This window comes from Aphelocoma coerulescens, chromosome 23 (genome assembly GCF_041296385.1).
Source record: "Aphelocoma coerulescens isolate FSJ_1873_10779 chromosome 23, UR_Acoe_1.0, whole genome shotgun sequence".
Lineage (NCBI taxonomy): Eukaryota > Metazoa > Chordata > Aves > Passeriformes > Corvidae > Aphelocoma > Aphelocoma coerulescens.
The window spans coordinates 6,092,384-6,107,051 of NC_091036.1; the positions used below are offsets into that span (position 1 = coordinate 6,092,384).

The window sequence follows — 14,668 nt, forward strand, 5'->3', positions numbered from 1 at the left end:
CTTCTTCTTCTTCTTCTTTTCTTTTCTTTTTTGGCATCTCTGCTTCCGTCGAGGAGCCTCACAAATTTCCTTTTAATTCGCAGGAGTTTGGGGCCGTGACTCAGCGGGGTGAGGAGGAGGAGGAGGAGCAGGGGCAGCGCCACCTGGGTGAGTTTTGGGGCATTTTTACCCTTCTTGAGTTCCCCAACGTGGGGGTGGCACCATCTGAGCTGCTAAATTCCAACTCTTCCTTGGATCTGCACGCCCAAAATTTAAAAAAAAAAAAAAAAGGGAAGCTGCTTCTCTGCCTGCTGCTCTGGCAGAGGTCACAGCGTGGAGGAGGCTCCTGAGCTGAGGTTTTAGGGGATTTGAAGGGATTTGGGATGAGATCCGTGCCTTTGGAGCTGGGATGCAGGGATTTGGGAGTGCTCCAGGCTGCAGGGGGGTGTTGGATTTCATGGAATTACGGCTCGGCTTGGGAGGGGCCTGAAAGGTTCTGTGCTTCCCAACCCTTGGGATTTGTTACCTGATGCTGCAGGAGCAGAGCAGGCTCTGGGAATGGCTCAGTGGGAATTAAAATCCATGAAAATTCCAGGTTTGGGAGGGGTCTGAAAGGTTCTGTGCTTCCCAACCCTTGGGATTTGTTACCCGATGCTGCAGGAGCAGAGCAGGCTCTGGGAATGGCTCAGTGGGAATTAAAATCCATGAAAATTCCAGGTTTGGGAGGGGTCTGAAAGGTTCTGTGCTTCCCAACCCTTGGGATTTGGTACCTGATGCTGCAGGAGCAGAGCAGGCTCTGGGAATGGCTCAGTGGGAATTAAAATCCATGAAAATTCCAGGTTTGGGAGGGGTCTGAAAGGTTCTGTGCTTCCCAACCCTTGGGATTTGTTACCCGATGCTGCAGGAGCAGAGCAGGCTCTGGAAATGGCTCAGTGGGAATTAAAATCCATGAAAATTCCAGGTTTGGGAGGGGTCTGAAAGGTTCTGTGCTTCCCAACCCTTGGGATTTGGTACCTGATGCTGCAGGAGCAGAGCAGGCTCTGGGAATGGCTCAGTGGGAATTAAAATCCATGAAAATTCCAGGTTTGGGAGGGGTCTGAAAGGTTCTGTGCTTCCCAACCCTTGGGATTTGGTACCTGATGCTGCAGGAGCAGAGCAGGCTCTGGGAATGGCTCAGGGGGAATTAAAATCCATGAAAATTCCAGGTTTGGGAGGGGTCTGAAAGGTTCTGTGCTTCCCAACCCTTGGGATTTGTTACCCGATGCTGCAGGAGCAGAGCAGGCTCTGGAAATGGCTCAGTGGGAATTAAAATCCATGAAAATTCCAGGTTTGGGAGGGGTCTGAAAGGTTCTGTGCTTCCCAACCCTTGGGATTTGGTACCTGATGCTGCAGGAGCAGAGCAGGCTCTGGGAATGGCTCAGTGGGAATTAAAATCCATGAAAATTCCAGGTTTGGGAGGGGTCTGAAAGGTTCTGTGCTTCCCAACCCTTGGGATTTGGTACCTGATGCTGCAGGAGCAGAGCAGGCTCTGGGAATGGCTCAGTGGGAATTAAAATCCATGAAAATTCCAGGTTTGGGAGGGGTCTGAAAGGTTCTGTGCTTCCCAACCCTTGGGATTTGGTACCTGATGCTGCAGGAGCAGAGCAGGCTCTGGGAATGGCTCAGTGGGAATTAAAATCCATGAAAATTCCAGGTTTGGGAGGGGTCTGAAAGGTTCTGTGCTTCCCAACCCTTGGGATTTGGTACCTGATGCTGCAGGAGCAGAGCAGGCTCTGGGAATGGCTCAGTGGGAATTAAAATCCATGAAAATTCCAGGTTTGGGAGGGGTCTGAAAGGTTCTGTGCTTCCCAACCCTTGGGATTTGGTACCTGATGCTGCAGGAGCAGAGCAGGCTCTGGGAATGGCTCAGTGGGAATTAAAATCCATGAAAATTCCAGGTTTGGGAGGGGTCTGAAAGGTTCTGTGCTTCCCAACCCTTGGGATTTGGTACCTGATGCTGCAGGAGCAGAGCAGGCTCTGGGAATGGCTCAGTGGGAATTAAAATCCATGAAAATTCCAGGTTTGGGAGGGGTCTGAAAGGTTCTGTGCTTCCCAACCCTTGGGATTTGGTACCTGATGCTGCAGGAGCAGAGCAGGCTCTGGGAATGGCTCAGTGGGAATTAAAATCCATGAAAATTCCAGGTTTGGGAGGGGTCTGAAAGGTTCTGTGCTTCCCAACCCTTGGGATTTGTTACCTGATGCTGCAGGAGCAGAGCAGGCTCTGGGAATGGCTCAGTGGGAATTAAAATCCATGAAAATTCCAGGCTTCGCATCTTAAACCCGCAGCCTCACCAGTTCCACCCCTTCCATCCCTCACTGATGGATTCTGGAATGGGATGGGGCTGCTGGGGTCAGTTTTTATGGAATCCTGCCTGAGGGATTCCCTCAGTGATCTTGGGATGCATTTCAGAATCCCAGGATGATTTCGGTTTGGGAGGGAACCTTAAATCTCATCCCATTCCCATGGGCAAGGACACCTTTCCCTAGCCCAGATTGCTCCAATCTGGCCTGGAACACTTCCAGGGATGGAACAAAGGAGATGCTTCCCTAAAAAATCACTTGGATAAATGGATGGGAGTGATAGGGGGGGATGATCACATCAGCAAGGACACAATTCCCCCCTGAGGGATTCCTTTGGGAACAGCAATCCCTGAAGTCTGAGATCCCTGAAAGTCTGAGATCCCTGAAGTCTGAGCTCCATAAATAAAAATTACAAAGGAATCCACCCTTGAAATGCTGAAAAAGCCCAAAGCCAACGTGGGCACATAAAAGAACAAAAATCGAATTTTATAGGGAATTGTGAAGCTCCCAAACGAGCCCCTCTTATCTCAGGCCCATTAGGAATGTGTGGGAATGCTGCAGCAGGGAGATTACCCTGAATTCCTGCACTTGAAAATCGGATCCTGCTGGAAGGGAAATGATAACAGGCCTGGATTTGTGGCCTGGTTATCAAATCCATCTTCATTTAGGGGGTAATTGGAACATCGATTTCTATGGCAATGCACCAATCTTTCCCATTTCTCTCCTAATAGGTACAGCTTTTATATCAAGTGGAAAAGATTTGATAGAGATCATCTCTTAGCATGCAGTTGGGTTGGTTGTTTTTTTTTTTTCCCCCAAGTGGATCTTGTGATGCTGCCTTTGGAATAACCCAGCTCGTGCCTTGCATTTTGTGGGCTGGTGATGGGAAACGCTTCAATGTTGTGGCAGGATGGAAATGGGAATATATCGAAATATAACGGGGATGTGCTGGGTGTATTTTGCCAACATGCCCTGGATCAGATAGCTCCCTCCCTCCCTCTCCAGGCAGATTTTAGCCCTGGAGCCTGCCAGAGCTCATTTGAGATCCCAAAATAACCCCTCAGCATCGGATGTGCCTCTCAGAGATGCTCTAATTAGCCAGACATTCCGGGGGTGATGCAGGGATTTGGGAGGGATCGAGATTCTTTGGAGTCTGAGTCACCTCAATAACCTGGATAACCTTCCCTTTCCTGCTGGAGGTGCAATTCTGCTCACAAGTGCCAGGGATCTTTTCCTCTCCCTGCTTTCCCAAAGGCCTCATCCACATCTTGTTATTTGTAGGATTTTGGGAAAGACCCCAACCCAGAGAAAGGCCCCCGATGTTCTTGGCTCTGTGCACGTCTCCTCTCTGGAAGTGTTTCCCAACAAAACTGTTCTTGTCAGGAGAAACTTGGCTCTGGGAACATCCTCCTGCTCTGTGCCTCAGCATTCCCATCTTCCCAGGCCTTTTCCCTGAGTGGGAACAGCTTTTCCAGCCTCCAGGGTTGTAAAACCTCAGCCTGGCCTTGCTTGGAGCTGGCACAAACCTGGATTTTGTCCTTAGTGAGATCTTGGGACAGCCATGGGGGAGTGAATCCAAGGAAAACACTCCAGCTGGACTTGCCAGAGGTTTCCCCAGCAGCTTTTCCTGGAAGGAGACTCATCCCCTGCCCCTTCCTTACCCCTGGTTTCAAGTTGCTGTTTGGATTACTTCAATAAAGCAAGTGGCTCCAAGCTTTATTCTATGGAATCATGGATTCAGGGAATGCTGGGGGGTGGGAGGGACCTTAAAGCTCCTCCAGTTCCATGGCAGGGCCACCTTCCACTACCCCAGGTTGCTCCAACACTCCAGGAACATTCCAGGGCTGGGAATTTCACAGCTTCTCCGGGATATTTTATGTCTCCCTCAGCCTCCCTGAAAGCACAGTGGTTTGAGGCTTTCCCTTAATGCATCCCTCCAAAATTCCATCTTGGACACAGCTGGATTCCCTGCCCAGCTCTCGCAGCAGATGATTGGTTTTTATTCAGAATGAATTTGAAATCTGGATGAGAGCATCTGCCACGAGCAGAGCCAAGAAAAACAGCTTGAATGTGCATTTTTCCCTTCCTTAACCCCTCCTGCTGCTCTCCTGAAGGAAACTTGGGCTCAGGGTGATTCCTGCAGCCTGGAGAGACCCTGGAGTGGCCCTGGAGGAGGAGGAGGAGGCAGCAGCTGTGCTGTGCCTGCTGGGAGAGGCAGAGGAGAACAGGGAATGCATCCAGATGGAGCTTTTGGGGAGGAAAACAGGGCTCAGGGAGCTTCTCCTGCCATGGATCAACCTGGAACATCCTGCATGAGACGTGGGCTGCGAGGGGGAGGAATTCCTGCAGGTTGGGCAGTGTCCATGGGGGGCTCCCATCTGGGATGGAGATGTTATTCCTCATTTTCCTCCTCGGGAAGCTCCCTTGAGTGAGCACAGAACAGCAAGCTTCGCTGTGGCTGCTCAGTTGAGCCTTCCATGGGTGCCATATGTTTTTCTGGGAATGTTTTTCCACGCTCCTTTTGCTCCTTTTGCCAAGAGGGATGAATCTCCCAGGAGTCGATTCCAGAGCTGGTTGAGGAGCACAGTTAAGACACTGTTTGCTATGACTGGAAAATGGGAATCTGCCAGGTTTGGGGTAGTGCTGGAGAACACCAGAGGCTCCCTTGGATCCCAGGAGCTCCCTTGGATCCCTGTTGGAATACTGAAATACAAACTGTTTCCGGATTGTGGTGTTCATTTCGCCACCAAAAAAGGTTCATCCATCACGTTCCAGATGCAAACCTGACATTATTTGAGCCTGGCCGTGTTTTTAGGGATGTCCTGGTACCTTCAGAGTTGTTCCTGGAGGATTCTCTCAAACATCAGCTGTCGGGACACTCCTGATTTTTTGATGGCTCTGCACAGTCCCAGAATCAATTCAGGTTGGAAAAGCCCTCCAAGACTTGCGACCCATCCCCACCAGTCACACCTCCAGGGACAGGGACTCCAAACCTCCCTGGGCAGCCAAAAAAGACCAGAAAAGAAGGAAAGTTTGCCTCTGTGCAAGTCCATTCACTTGAGAGCCGCCTTTCCCTGCAGCCCAGGCAGGCCTGGCTCTCAGCCTCGTGTAACACTCCATCTGTGCTGAAGCATCAACCCCCACAAACTCGAGCAAACAACTGCAATAAAAACCCACCGAGGGCGCTCCGTGGAGACGCCCCAAACCCATCCAGGTGAATCACAGCCCGGCCAGCTCCTCCAGCGGGGAGCGCCGCGCAGATGGCGCCAGGAATTACTCATTCCCTGCGACAACGGGCTGCCGAGCAGTGCTGTTGGCTGGCGGCCGTGCTTCCTCCCGTTTCCACGGGCTCGGGGGGGTGGCACCGGGAGGTGACACCGGGAGGTGGCACCGGGACCCCGCGGTGCCCCCCGGGGTGGGCGTGGCCCGGCTGAGGGGGGCGTGGCCCGGAGCGCGTTCGCGCCCCTCAGGAGCTTTGTCCCGCGCCGGCCGCCGTCGCGCCCCGCCCGCCATATTGTGCCCGGCGCAGGCGGAGCGGCGGCCGGCGATGGGTGAGGGGGGCCGGGCCGGGGGCAGCGCGGCCGGAGGGGGGAACGGGCGGAACGGGCGGGGGGGAGCCCGCCCGGCAGCCGGGGGGAGCGGCCCGGGCGGCGGGCGGAGCGCGGGAGAGCCCCGCGGCTCGCCCCGCCCCGCCGCGGTGAGGGGGGCGGCTCCCGCGCCGCGGCCTCGCCCGGAGCCCCTGAGCCCCTCAGAGCCCCTCAGAGCCCCTCAGAGCCCCTGAGCCCCTCAGAGCCCCTCAGAGCCCCTGAGCCCCTCAGAGCCCCGCGTCCCGCCGCGGCCTCGGGGAGTGCTCACGGAGCCCCCCCCCGGAGCCCTCCGTGGCTCTCCCCTGCGAGTCCCGAGTACCTCGGTGGGGTCTTCAAAGCCCTCGGGGGTCTCGCTGCAGCCCTGGCCGGACCCTCAGAGCCCACGGGGCACCCTCAGAGCCCACGGGGCCCCCTCAGCCCTCACTTGTGCCCCCAAATTGCCCTCTCACAGCTCCCCCAGAGCCCCTGTGGCCCCCAGTGTTCTCCTGCAGCCCCGACTTGTGCTCCCACATTTCCCTTTTACAGCCCCGGCTGCTCCCCCAGAGCCCCTTTGGCCCCCATTTGTACCCCCAGATTTCCCTTTACAGCCCCTACTGTACCCCCACATTTCCCATTTTCCACCTGGAGCTTTTGTGGCTCCTTCCCGCACCTCTGTGGACCCCAAATCCGCCAGGTCTGTGCCTTCACAGCTTCCACTGCTCCTTCAGAGCTTCCTCGGAGCTCCCAGAGCTCCAGCAGTTCCCAAAAACCATCCCCCAAACCAGCAGCTCCCAGGTGTCCCTCAAGATCCAGCTCTAGGATGGGGTTTTTGGAGAACTCCCGAGCTCAGCATCAGCTTTAAAACTCCTTTAAGATCAGTCTCTAAACCTTCAGCACATATTTTGTTGCTCCAGATGCAAATTCCAAAGCGGTGCAAGCTGGAAATGACCCACCAGGAAAAGGAATGTTCAGTCATTGGTCTGCCCTGAGTTTCCCTCACAGCTCAAGATTTCACTTGGAAATGGGGGGTTTTTATCATTTCGTGTTGTGTGGGTTCTCCTGTGGTTAAACAGGACCCAGGGAAAGTTGGGAACACCTTGGGATGAGTTCTATGTGTGGCAAGCAAGCACTGGAAAAGCTAAATTTGAGCTGACACCCCATTGACCTCAGTGCCATCAAAACACAAAACAACAAATACCCTAAAAACGTGGTGTTTTATCCCATCTTAAAGAGCCAACAATAAATATTAATTCTAAAGAGCTGTAACCTTCAATTCCAACGCAAAACTGGGTAAAATGCACCAAAACATCCCAAATTCCCGAGTCCTTGGGACCGGTTTTTGAGCATCTCTTGAGTGTCCCTGCCTGGAAAACAGGGATGACACCACAGGGATGCAGATGGAGTTCCTTGTATAAAGTGATGAATTCCCAGCACCTCAGCAAGCTTGGAGCTCCCTGGGGAAAAAAAAAGGTGGAGAAAATTGGATTATCCTGGAGCAACGGGTCGGGGCGGTGATGGAGAGGCCTGGAATGATCAACAAATGATTGAGTAAATGCTAATTCATGAATAAATGCTAATTAATAAACACTCAATGTCTCCCTGCAGTGGTGAGGGCTGAGCCCAGCCCGCAGTGAGCAGCCAGGAATCCCCCCCAAGCTCCTGGGAATGGCCGGGGGACGCCGGGGTCCCAACAGAACCTCCTACTGCCGGAACCCCCTGTGCGAGCCCGGGGCCGCCGGGGCCTCCGGACACTCCTCGGGCTCCTCCGTCACCGGCGTGCGCTCCCGGACCAGGTACGGGCTGATCCCGGCTCCAGGGACAGCTGGGGACACCTCTGGCGTGGAATGGCTTGGGTGGGGAGGACCCTAGAGCTCATCCTGTTCCTTGGCCTTAGAGCTCATCCCGTTCCTTGGCCTTAGAGCTCATCCCGTTCCTTGGCCTTAGAGCTCATCCCATTCCTTGGCCTTAGAGCTCATCCCGTTCCCCAAGCTTAGAGCTCATCCCATTCCTTGGCCTTAGAGCTCATCCCGTTCCTTGATCTTAGAGCTCATCCCATTCCTTGATCTTAGAGCTCATCCCATTCCCTGACCTTAGAGCTCATCCCATTCCCTGACCTTAGAGCTCATCCCGTTCCTTGATCTTAGAGCTCATCCCATTCCCCAGCCTTAAAGCTCATCCCATTCCTTGGCCTTAAAGCTCATCCCATTCCCCGACCTTAAAGCTCATCCTATTCCTTGGCCTTAAAGCTCATCCCGTTCCTTGGCCTTAAAGCTCATCCCATTCCCCAACCTTAAAGCTCATCCCATTCCCCGACCTTAAAGCTCATCCCGTTCCTTGGCCTTAGAGCTCATCCTGTTCCTTGATCTTAAAGCTCATCCCATTCCTTGATCTTAGAGCTTATCCCATTCCCCAACCTTAAAGCTCATCCCATTCCCCAACCTTAGAGCTCATCCCATTCCTTGATCTTAAAGCTCATCCCATTCCTTGACCTTAGAGCTCATCCCGTTCCTTGGCCTTAGAGCTCATCCTGTTCCTTGATCTTAAAGCTCATCCCATTCCTTGATCTTAAAGCTCATCCCATTCCCCGACCTTACAGCTCATCCCATTCCCTGACCTTAAAGCTCATCCCATTCCCTGACCTTAGAGCTCATCCCATTCCCCACCACCTTCCCCTATCCCAGGTTGTTCCAGCCCATCCTGGGACGCTTCCAAGGATGGAGCAGCCACAGCTTCTCTGGGAAATCCATTCCAGCTCCTCACAGGGAGGGGTTTCTTCCCCAAATCCCGTCTAACCCAGCCCTCTGGCAGATTAAAACCATTCCCAGCTCGCTTTCCTGTGGCTCAGCAGGTTGTTAACTCCCAGCTTCCTTTTCCCACATCCTTCTTTGTCCCTTGTAATTAGGATGGGTGTCCCTGAGACCCTTCAGGATGGGCTCCCAGGAGAGTTCAAACCCTTCAGTGACCATGGAATGAGAAATAAAAATAGAGACAATTTTATATCCAAAGCCCAGCTCGGGTTGTTGCATCTCCTGCGCCCTGAACTTGGTGTCAGGCAGAGTTTAGCTCAGGTGATGTGGCTCTGTGGGGTTTTTTTAGGATCAAATCCAGCTGGATTCTGTCACTGAGGCAGAGGAGGAGGGAGCAGCAGCAGCATAAACAGGAGGTGCTTTATTTACTCTGCAAAGAAAATGTTGGGTCTGTCTCAGCACACTCCCTGCTGAGGGCCCTGAGCCAGGGAATTTGTAGGGATACAGTTATCCAGACAAGTCATTGCAAGGGCACAGAAGGTGGAGCAATCCACCTTTCCTGGGAAAGCACCCTCCCAGGGCCTTATCCCAAGGCAGGGAATGCACAGATCACACCCCAGCTCACCTCCGAGTGAGCCAGAGCCGTGCTTTTTTGCAAGGGTATGAAGTGACAGGACACAGGGAATGGCTTCCCACTGCCAGAGGGCAGGGTTAGGTAGGATTTTAGGGAGAAATCCTTCCCTGGGAGGGTGGGGAGGGGCTGGAATGGAATTCCCAGAGAAGCTGTGGCTGCCCCTGGATCCCTGGAAGTGTCCAAGGCTGGGTTAGACAGGGCTTGGAGCAGCCTGGGATAAGGGAAGGTGTCCCTGCCCATGCCCTGGATGATCCTTAATGTCCCTTGCAGCCCAAACCATTCTGTGATCCCATGATTTATCAATCCTGAGGAGTTGAATCACCATGAATTTGGGAATCTGGGAGTTTCAGAGAGCTCAGGTTTTCCCCTCACTCACGGCCTTATTTTAGGTTCTCCACCTCGTGTTTTAAACCACGGCCCCATCCTCCTGCATCCCCCTGGATCAGCACTTCTGCAGCCAAGTCTGGGATCTCATTTGGGGATTTACAGTAGCAGTTCATGCTCTGCAGTTCCTTTGAGGCCCACACCCAGATTCCTTTGCCTGTTGTTATTTAGAGATTGCAGATAAATCTGGGAGATATTAATTCCCTTTGATTCAGAGGATCAGTCTGGGATGTGCTCACACAGGAATGGGCACCTCTGGCTAAACTCGTTTTTCCTCCTCAGGTGAACAGAAGGTGAAGAATGAACAAGGGCTTGTGTGTAATTGCTCTGCCTTTCATGTTCAAGCACTCTTAAATATGTAAATATCAACTTGAGGTCTGAAAGCTTCCAATTAATTAAGAGAGCCACTGCTTGTCCCTCGAGCAGCACAACACAACCCTGGGTTTGAACCTGATCAACGCAGGGGATTTAATATCAAATGTCCTGGTGCTGGTGGCTGGCCTGGGCCCAAATATTGCTGTGTGTGAGCAAATCCCTGCTCACATCTGCCTGAAGAGTCACCCTGGCGTGCTGATATCGGTGATTTGTGCCAGCTCTTGATGGCTGGAGTTCCCTAATCAATCTTAGACCTGTGGGGGGGAGCTGGAGAACGTTTCCCCTGTTCACCCCTGGCTGTTGGCTTCCCCTGGCAGGAGTGGCTCAGGGACAGGCCTGTCCAGCCCCCCTCTGGCAGCTCAGACAGTCGTCCCCCTGCGGCACTGCAAGATCCCCGAGCTGCCCGTGGAGAGGAGCGTCCTGTTCGAGCTGCAGCTCTTCTTCTGCCACCTCGTCGCCCTCTTCGTCCACTACATCAACATCTACAAGACGGTGTGGTGGTACCCACCCTCCCATCCTCCTTCTCACACGTCCCTGGTAAGCACCAAAGGGCAGCTGGCACTCCCAGGCTGTCTCTTGGATCACTGATCATAAACTTTTCGAGATAGGTTTGATTAAAAATTACAGCTGACTCTACATCCCTTCAGTGCTGCTTCTGCAGCTCCTTGTTTTCCATGTTTTGGGCTCTGGCTGCCTGCTTGGCATTCTCTTGGAAAAGAGTCCGAGGAGAAGAGAATAATTTGGGAGTTTCTGTGTTGATTGTGGGTTCCTGGTGCTTCAGGGAAATGGAATCATTTTGGTTTTGTCCCCACAGAACTTTCACCTCATTGACTTCAACGTGCTGACGGTGACGACCATCGTCCTGGCACGGCGGCTCATCGGTGCTATCGTCAAGGAGGTAAAGTCAGAGCTGTCCTTCCAGGAGATTTGTAAAGCTCTGTGTCCCTTCTGCCATTCCAAACTCCTCCATCCTTCCCTGAAAACCTCTGTGATACTCCCAAGTCAGAATTCCAGGCGTGGTTTCCAGTGGGAGGAGCAGAGAACAGAACCGAGCGCCCCAAACCGCTGCTCCCGCTGGCTCTGTGTCCCTCTGTGACTCTCCCTGAATTCCTGTCTCAGCTAAACTGTAGTGATTGGGCTTCTCTCCTCCCATCTGGCTCTTTCCCTGCTCTCTCCATCACTCCAGCTTTCCCCAGGGAAGAGCCAGGGCAGGTGGGTGTCTGCTCACTGTGGAAGCATCCCATAGTGAGCAGTGCCAGGAGAGTGGGCTGGGCACTGGTGACTACCAGACCTTAACTAGAAACTCTCCTCACTCCAGCTTGAGGAATGATTCCAGAGATTTTGGAGAGCCCAGATTCCACAGAAAGCCTCCGTGTCCTCATGTCAACTTGTCACTGGCACTTCCTTCCTACTTATGAATGTACACATTGAGATTTCTCCTTGAAGAAGAGGGAATGCCCAGCTCTGCCCAGCTCTCTCCTGTGTCCCACAGGCTTCCCAGAGTGGCAAAGTCTCCCTGCCACGCTCCATCTTCCTGGTGGTCACTCGCTTCGCCGTCCTCACAGGCACGGGCTGGAGTTTGTGTCGCTCCATCATCCACCTCTTCAGAACCTACTCCTTCCTCAACCTCCTCTTCCTGTGCTACCCGTGAGTATCCCTGGCTCAGGGCTGGGGGATCCACCCTAAATCCAGGGGGAGGCTCCCTGCAGCCCCGTGGGGTTCTGAGCTGGAATTCCCCAAGTCTTGGAGCACCCTGGGCTTGTGGAAAGTGTCCCTGCCCGTGGTGACAGAGTTTTCCCTGCACCTCTCCCTCCTCCTTTGTCACATTCCTTAGTGGCAGCACACATCCATAACACTGACCCTTCTTTCAGCTTGATGTGAGCATTAATTATTACTCATTATTGCTGCTCATTTCTTCTGAAAAGGGTTGTGTGCTTTTCCCATGGCGCTCACAGAACTCAGGGCTTTGTTTTCCCTTTGTTCCTGGGCTCCTCTGCCAGGTGGAGAGGGATTCAAACAGCTCCTGCTTTTTGTTAACTATCAAAAGGAAATATTTGGAGTGGAAATAGCTCCCTCCTCCCTGGTAGATGCAGGAGGAAACATCCACAGAGATTTGCTGGTTGTGTTTGAGCTCAGAGCTCTTTTGGGGAGTTTCCCTTTGGAATCATGGAATCCCAGACTGGTTTGGGTGGGGGGAGGACCGTAAAGCTCATCCAGTCGGGACAGGGACACCTTCTATTAGACAAGGTTGCTGCAAGCCTTGAACTCCTGCAGCTCAGAGCCCCACAAGGCTCCAGGGAAATTTGGGATGGGAATGTGATCCCGTTGGGATGGGATGCAGCTCCTAAGGTCCAACAGCCGTGCCTTGTGCTTTCCCAGGTTCGGGATGTACATCCCCTTCCTGCAGCTGAACTGTGACTTTCGGAAGGCGGGGCTCTTTGCCCAGGTGGCCAACATCGGCCCCAGGGACACGGGGGAGGTGACAACCCGGGGCAGGGACTACCTGACGGTGCTCAAGGAGACCTGGAAGCAGCACACGAGGCAGATGTACGGCATGGAGGCCATGCCCAGCCACGCCTGCTGCCTGTCCCCGGACCTCATCCGCAACGAGGTGGAGTTCCTGAAGATGGACTTCAACTGGCGCATGAAGGAGGTGCTGGTGAGCTCCATGCTCAGTGCCTACTACGTGGCCTTCGTGCCTGTGTGGTTTGTCAAGGTGAGGCCTGGCTGGGAGGCGACGCTGGGCCTGTGGGGGCACCTTGGGGGAGGACAGTTCTTACTTGTGGTAATGGAATTCTGAATGTCTGGGGGTGAGGGGTGAGCCTGTCCCTGTCCCCTGCTCCATCAGCTGAGCATGGGGAGCATCAGGAGCCGTCTCCCCGGTTTTGGTGATGATGGCCCAAATATTTTGCAGGAATTCTCCATCCCCCATCTCACACGGGCTCTCCCCTTTCCAAGCAGCATCAACAGCTCCGTGCAGAGCCCTCGTTTTACCTCCCTGCCCCAGTGCTTTGTGCTGTGATGCCTTGGGCAGGTGAGGCTGTCCAGACATGTCCCACAGTGTCCAAACCCTGTCACCCCTTGCTGTCCCCCCCCCAGAACACTCAGTACTACGACAAACGCTGGTCCTGCGAGCTCTTCCTGCTGGTTTCCATCAGCACCTCGGTGATCCTCATGCAGTACCTGCTCCCTGCCCGCTACTGTGACCTGCTCCACAAAGCTGCAGCACACCTGGGCTGCTGGCAGAAGGTGGATCCAGCCCTCTGCTCCAACGTGCTGCAGCATCAGTAAGGAATTCTCTGCTGGGCTTAGGGCTGGAGTTTTCCCTTGGCTGGGTGGGGAGCTCAGCCGTAAAATAAAACAGGGAAAAGTGAGAGCGGAGTTGTTGGCTGACACATCCAACAGCACAAACACTCCTGGCACTGTCCCCTGCCAAGCAGAGCTGGTTTTTGGCAAGGTGCCAGCTGCTCCTGGCCACAGCTACCTGCAGTTTGTCACTGCCGTGGTGACAATTCCAAACTGGGAGCAGAATCCCCGTGCTCCTCCTCGCTGCTGGTGGGGAGGCAGCAGAGCCCAGTGCCCCGTGCAGGTGGGATTAAGGATTCTCTTGTTCCCTGCAGGTGGACTGAGGAGTGCATGTGGCCTCAGGGGGTCCTGGTGAAGCACAGCAAGAATGTCTACAAGGCCGTGGGGCACTACAACGTGGCCGTGCCCTCGGACGTCTCCCACTTCCGATTCCACGTAAGCTCCCCTCTCCTTCCCGGGGAGCAGGGATAAATAACACAGCAGGATCGTGTCCTCAGCACCTCAGGCTGATGGAGATGGGGATCAGTGCCCAGGCTGGGGGAATCCTGGGGTCTCAAGGGTGACTGCATCCAGAGCCAGTCAATGCATCCCCAGAGGAATCCTCCCAGTCCTCTGCCTCACTCAAAGGTTTCACCCCTTTCCCAGTGCCTCACCGTGCTCTCCCACAGTTCTTTTTCAGCAAACCACTGCGAATCCTCAACATCTTGATCCTGCTGGAGGGAGCAGTCATCTTCTACCAGCTCTACTCGCTGATTTCCTCAGAGAAGTGGCACCAGACGATCTCCCTGGCTCTGATCCTCTTCAGCAATTACTACGCCTTCTTCAAGCTGCTGCGGGACCGGCTGGTGCTGGGCAAAGCCTACTCCTATGCTGCCAGCAGGGACTCAGAGCAGAAGTTAAATTAAAACAATTGCACTGATGCTCTCAGCTTATTACAGAACAAACAAAAACGAGAAACCCTCAGAGCTTTGTATTTTTGTTACCACTGCTTTTTTTTTTGTTGTCGTTTTCTTTGATAACTGATGTAATTAAAAGGAAAAAAAAAACTATTTTTTTACTCCCAACAAGTTGTTCGTGTGTTTGTTGTTTGAATCCACCTCCACAAAAAGTTTGCTGCTGTTTGGGTGTGGGGAGGGATTTGTTAATGGTGCTGAGGTTTGGCAGGGATGGAGTGGGAGGAGGAAGGTGAGAGTTAAAGGTGAGCTAAAGCTCCCAGCTGGGTTCCTTTAGGAGGAGCTGAACCCTCCTCCCATCCTTCTGGGGGTCCTGTGCCCCCTCTCCGTGCTCTGTGGAGGGAAAGGTGATGTTATTTCTCTAAAATGTTTTATTTTTAAATT

General features: G+C 53.5%; 2 protein-coding genes across 4 annotated transcripts in view; both read left to right on the plus strand.

Moving 5' to 3' along the window:
• The window catches only part of KHDRBS1 (KH RNA binding domain containing, signal transduction associated 1), a 29,393-nt gene extending 25,355 nt beyond the window's left edge, over positions 1 to 4,038 (plus strand). Inside the window, exons 10-11 of one of the 2 annotated variants that reach the window (XM_069035847.1) lie at positions 84 to 147; positions 3,051 to 4,038. The gene's annotated coding sequence lies outside the window, so the exon portion shown is untranslated. The remainder of the gene's footprint in view (positions 1 to 83; positions 148 to 3,050) is intronic. The other variant, XM_069035844.1, reaches the window with a different exon arrangement.
• On the plus strand, positions 100 to 14,388 carry TMEM39B (transmembrane protein 39B). 2 transcript variants are annotated; one of them, XM_069035842.1, is made up of 9 exons: positions 100 to 147; positions 7,491 to 7,678; positions 10,343 to 10,562; positions 10,840 to 10,923; positions 11,518 to 11,672; positions 12,405 to 12,741; positions 13,125 to 13,312; positions 13,646 to 13,766; positions 14,000 to 14,388. In XM_069035842.1, exons 2-9 carry the CDS (start codon positions 7,551 to 7,553, stop codon positions 14,234 to 14,236), a joined length of 1,470 nt encoding a protein of 489 aa, XP_068891943.1. In that variant the 5' UTR covers positions 100 to 147; positions 7,491 to 7,550; the 3' UTR covers positions 14,237 to 14,388. The 2 variants fall into 2 exon arrangements, with proteins under 2 accessions (XP_068891943.1, XP_068891944.1); XM_069035843.1 differs by lacking the exon at positions 100 to 147 and adding an exon at positions 5,818 to 5,870.
• Positions 14,389 to 14,668: the final 280 nt, after the last annotated feature.